The following is a 5,544-nucleotide window of genomic DNA, read 5'->3' as shown; positions in this document are numbered from 1 at the left end:
AGAGAGAGGAAGATTAAATAGAGGATTTATAGCGAAAATCAAGATATACAGACATACATATGTCTGTATGTATACTGCAGTTCTTTTTGGATGAAGATGAGATCAGATATATAAGTTCTATAACAATAAACGGGAAATCCAAAAGAACTGTATCTGGTTTTTGTCTCGCATATAAATTACACCATTAAAGTAAAAGACCCAGAAACACTAAAAAAGATACCCAAGAAAAGACACATTCTCTCACACACATATATATGTAAGTATCGACGACTTCAGAGCTTTAGAGACAAATCAATGGAAGTAGCTGGATCACTACTGCTATTAGCATAAGAAGCAGTGCTAGTAGTGAGATGATTAGAAGCTTCACCATTACTCATTGCATTAACTGAAGCTTCTGCAGGCCATCCCCTTTTCTCCTTGATGATTTTCTCACTTGTTTTTCCCGGAAAAAATTCATACTCCATAACTAAACTCCCACCATTTTCATCACAGTTTCCTTTCCTGTGTATAGCCATCACCTCCACTTGCTGCAAAAAAATAAAGTCCCACATGATCTAACCCGTCAAAATCTCTTACAATTTAATTCAAAGTTAATGAATTGAAATCAAGTAATGAAGATGGGAAAAGGTTAATCATATGTATATCATGACATAGAATCATATCTATTCAAGGGTATACATATATATTATATATTAGGTGCTCACCTCATTGGAATCACGGGAAGCAAAAAGGGGACTCTTAGTTGATTTCACAGCGCCAAATCCATTGAAATGATCTCCATTGAAGGTGCCTGCGTTTTTTTCTCGATCAACTCCCACAAAATCACAGCTTTTGCTTGACGAGAAAAAACTCAGACCATATTGATCTTTTCCCGATCCATTAAAGCCTGTATCCAGTCCATCAGAGCGCTTCTTCTGCATCAAAAGCCAATAAACTTAAGACATCGCATTTCAAAAGAGAAAAATTAACGAGAACCTGGGGTGTTTTGATAACGTTCTTCTTTGCTCTTCCTGCATTTTCCCAGGAAACAAACGATAAAGCATATAAAAAACAAACAAGAAATTAAAACACAAGACCTTCGAGCAAGCGTCAAAGCAGTCGGGTCCAGATTGCTGAAGCATAGTTTGTATTGAAGGGAGCTCTTTCGCCGTCTCAATCTGAACCCTCATGTCCGAACCAGGAGTTCCAACCCTACCCTGATCCATCATCAAACACCCGGACCCACCACCATAAAACCCACCAAATCCGCCATTTCCGATCCTGTGAGCCACCATACGCGGGTCCAAACACAGTAACCCGTCACCACCAATTGTGGGTCCCGCGTAATAAGCTCCGCCGTGAAGCACCGGAACACCACCGATCGAGTCAGTGGTGAAAGGTAAATGCGGCACAGAGTGAAACTGATTGGGAACATGAAGAGCATTCACCTGTGTAATATCCGTCATCTTCTTCCACCTCTCTTGCAGCCTTAACCGCTCGAGTTGCGCCACCCCCATTCCTCTCTGCGGCTGCTTTTTCTGAGCCGGAACCTTACTGGGTTTTCTCCCTCGACTCCTGGGCGATTCGATTTGGTCCTCCGGCGGGGAATCAACTTTGGGTTCTTCTTGATTGGCGGCGTTACTCTGTTCTGCCGCCTTGAACAAGAGTGAACTGTTACTTGTCGCCATTGAAAAAATCAAAAGACCTACACAGAGAGAGTTTTTTATAATGTTAGAGAAGATCAGATGAGAGAGAGAGAGAGAGAGGAGAGAAAGAGAGAGTTCTGTATACCGAAAAACCAAACAGTAATCCTGTGTACGAAATGCTGAAAACAAAACCTGTATGCTTGTTTTTGTGAATTTTGCTATCTCCACCCACCAGGTCTCTGCTATCACCAGACTGCACTATATATAGAGAAACGCCTTACGCAGCAAAATGGCTCCCTGGATATAGTAACCTATGAGCTGGCCCTAGCTGTTCGCGACTAGGAGGAAACATGCTTATCCCACTAAACGAAAAACCAAAACCAATCCACTATTTATCACGTGTATCACACGCACCAATAAGAATCAACAGAACTGAAAGTGTAGGGGCCGACGCGGGAAGGGAGCGTAGAAGCGTGCAAAAAAGGCCCGAGGGTTGGTACACTGGGACACGCGTCAACACCTGAGACCATACGCCGAATATCTCGGGCTTGGTCTGAGCCGGAGGGGTTAGAACGGTCATTAGGGTTTCTTATTTTCGTCGGAAAATTACAGTAAAAGGATTAGGTTTATGCATGCCGATGAATTCGACGGTCGTGATCTTCTGATCGCACACATTAGTAAATATTATTTCTTATTGTTAATTAATTTATATTTTTAATTAAACACATATTAGATTTCAATAAAAAAAAATTTTTTTTTTAATATTTTTCTTTTTGAAATTTTGTAGAATGCTGACTTGAAATTTTATGCGAAGTAATATTTTTAAATGATATCTATAAAACCAAAGATGTTAAATATTGAATTAATAAAAGCATTTGAATAGTTAACTTATCTAACAATATACTAAATATTAGGCAGTTTATCTAGAAATAATACCCACCTCCATAATGGTTGATTACATATCATAATGAGAGATTTCAAATTTAATTAATTTACAATTATATCTAGATATTTTAAATTTGATTCACTAATAACATTTGATTTTATCTTAAATGACCTTAGATACACCTAATCCAAAAATTAGATTATAGAATAGTGGATATTTAAAATTAAAATTTTACCTAAAATAATAATAAACATACATTATGTTATACTTAAATAATTTAAATTACTTTAAACTATAGTTTATAATTAAATTCTTACGTTTTAAACGAATTATATCACTTAAATCCCATGAACCCTATTACAAAAAATTTATCAAATTTTATCTATAAGTTAATTGAACCAAATTTCCATATTTGTTTAAAATATAAAGATTGTGTAATAAATTTTAAATTAATAGATATAACAATATAGTAAAGATTTAGATAGTTTAAGTAGTTTATCTGTAAATAAATATCCACCACTTTAATGGGTTGATTACACATTGTATTAAGAGATTTTAAATTTAATTTCTTAACAATTACATTTAGATATTTTAAATTTGATTTTAAGTATAATATTTGATTTTATTTTAAATGACTTTAGATGCACCTAATCTAAAAATTAATTGGTACTTCTTCATCTCTACAAAAATAGAAATTCGAGATTCGATTTTTTTACCTAATATAACATTAAATACATATTACATTATACTTTTAAAAAAAAATAAATTAAATTAAATTACGGTTTCTCGTTACATTAAAATTATAATTAAATTCTTATGTTTTAAATGAATATATAACTTAAATCCCATGAACTATAAAAATTATTTTTTTACAAAAATTTATCAAACTTTCTCTATCGAATTAATTGAACCAAGTTTCCATAATTGTTTAAAATACAAAGATTAGACAATAAATTTTAGATTAATAGATTTGACAATGTAATAAAGATTTAGATAGTTTAAGAAGTTTATCTATAAATAAATATCCACCTTTATAATGGGTTGATTACATATAATATTGAGAGATTTTAAATTTAATTTCTTTACAATTATATTTAGATATTTTAAACTTGTTTTATTTACAATATTTGATTTGATTTTAAATGACTTTAGATACTCTTAATCTAAAAATTAAATAGTACTTCTCATCTTTAGAAAATTAGATATTCGATTTTTACCTAATACAATAACAAAAATATGCTTTAAAAAATCTTTAAATGTAAAATTCAAATATTTTATCCGATTATAACTAAACTCCTTAGATTAAAAAAAATCATAATTAAATTCTTATATTTTAAATGAATATATCATCTAAATCCCACGAACTATAAAAATTATTAATAAATTTTTGATTTCAAAGTGTTGTTATTTTAGAAAAATTTATCAAACTTTCTCTATAAGTTAATCCAACCATGTTTCCATATTTGTTTAAAATACAAAGACTATATAATAAAATTTTATATTAATAGATCCAATTTTAAGAATGTCTTAAAATCAAAAACCTTAATAATTTGCCCTTTTTATTATTGTATGGAACGAAATTTTAGAAGGTGCAACTAACATTTTCCCAATAATCTTTATATATACTTAGATGGAAAACTATATTATCAAATCGTGCCAAAGTGGGTAACATATACATATATATATATATATATGTATAATACTCAAATTAAGTGAATGTATACATCATATTAGTTCTTTATAAGGATTTTATAAAAATAAAAATAAAAAAAATGAAAGGAGAAATAACTAAGAGTCTTGGGGTAGTGACCGAGAGTAAGATTTGGTAATGAATATATGAATCTGCCTATTGTGTAGGCTTGTAATGATGCCTTTTTTCAATTAAGGTAATATCAAAAAGCTGACCCCATGTGGTTCCTTCTTATTTTTAGAATTTAACTAGCTGTTAGCAAACCCTATTGTCAACAAGAGATAATATATATATATATATATATATGTATAGATTGATATGATGCGTAATTAATGTTTAATTACTTTACTTTCTTTAATTAATAGTATTAATTCTAACCCATCATTAATAAGGAAAGTTTAATTTTCTCACAATCAATATTTTTTAGTAAAAATTTTATGCATTTATCAATATTAATTACGTAACTAGCATTGGAGAAAATAACATTTAAATAAAAATACAAAATAAATCGAACCCAAAATTTATTGTTAAGTTAAATAATAATTAATTTGGGTGAAGAAAATAATTTAATTTTTTGCTATATTTAAATTTTCTTATTAAAATAATTTAATAATGATAGACTTATCTAATAACCCAAAATATGGTATTCATTTAAATTATTATTATTTTTTTAAAAATAAAATGAAGGGTTCATTTGTTATAATTAATTTAAGATTATTATAAGAAAATTGATGATAGAAACCGAATTATGATTTCACATAATTTATATGCTAGTGATCACATCGTCAATATATCATCGCATAATATACATGTCCACATATACGTGCGGTACATACATGTATCTTACAAGGGAATACTGCAATATTTAAACAATACGAGTATGTTTTTATTTTCATTTATGATCATTTAAATATTCAAAAGGTGGCTATTTTAATATTTTTATATAATGTTATGAGATTAAATTAGACTGTACATTCTGTGTCTACTAATATGTTATATTATTGTTAATTGTATTATTATTATTATTATTTATTGACTTTTATTATTATAAAAAAAAAGCATATTAAACCTGTTATTACACTAATTAGTCATACATATATATATACACGTATATATGTAACGTGTGTGTATATAAACTATACACACACTTACACACCCATCTTTATCAAACTGAGTACTCGGTCAAAGTCATATATTCCAACCGTCAACCCCATTTCACACCTCCTCAACAATCATGAAGTTTGAAACAATACATCCCACATATTGCCTAAGAAAACATCGAACCAATCACAAGACGCCACATCGGCATGCTGCAAAAACGCATAAACGTTCGTCTTACAAAA

The 5,544-nt window shown here is 30.0% G+C and overlaps 1 protein-coding gene across 1 annotated transcript; it reads right to left on the bottom strand.

Annotated features, from left to right (window-relative positions):
- On the bottom strand, positions 1 to 1,854 carry SPL (sporocyteless (SPL)). Its single transcript, XM_022050266.2, has 4 exons — positions 1,771 to 1,854; positions 1,077 to 1,684; positions 705 to 914; positions 1 to 527 (listed from the first exon to the last, which is right to left on the bottom strand). Exons 2-4 carry the CDS (start codon positions 1,665 to 1,667, stop codon positions 273 to 275), a joined length of 1,056 nt encoding a protein of 351 aa, XP_021905958.1. The 5' UTR covers positions 1,668 to 1,684; positions 1,771 to 1,854; the 3' UTR covers positions 1 to 272.
- Positions 1,855 to 5,544: the final 3,690 nt, after the last annotated feature.

Source organism: Carica papaya, chromosome 4 (assembly GCF_054855325.1).
Source record: "Carica papaya isolate Zhongbai chromosome 4, ASM5485532v1, whole genome shotgun sequence".
NCBI lineage: Eukaryota > Viridiplantae > Streptophyta > Magnoliopsida > Brassicales > Caricaceae > Carica > Carica papaya.
This window is presented reverse-complemented; position numbering and strand designations above follow the sequence as displayed.

Bases quoted from the DNA above. Each gene is read 5' to 3' on its own strand.
- SPL (XM_022050266.2), bottom strand. From the start codon at position 1,667: ATGGCGACAAGTAACAGTTCACTCTTGTTCAAGGCGGCAGAACAGAGT. The intron at 915-1,076 runs GTCTTGTGTTTT...CTTTTGATGCAG, and splicing joins GCTTTGACGCTTGCTCGAAG to AAGAAGCGCTCTGATGGACT. The intron at 528-704 runs GTGAGCACCTAA...ATTTTTTTGCAG, and splicing joins CTTCCCGTGATTCCAATGAG to CAAGTGGAGGTGATGGCTAT.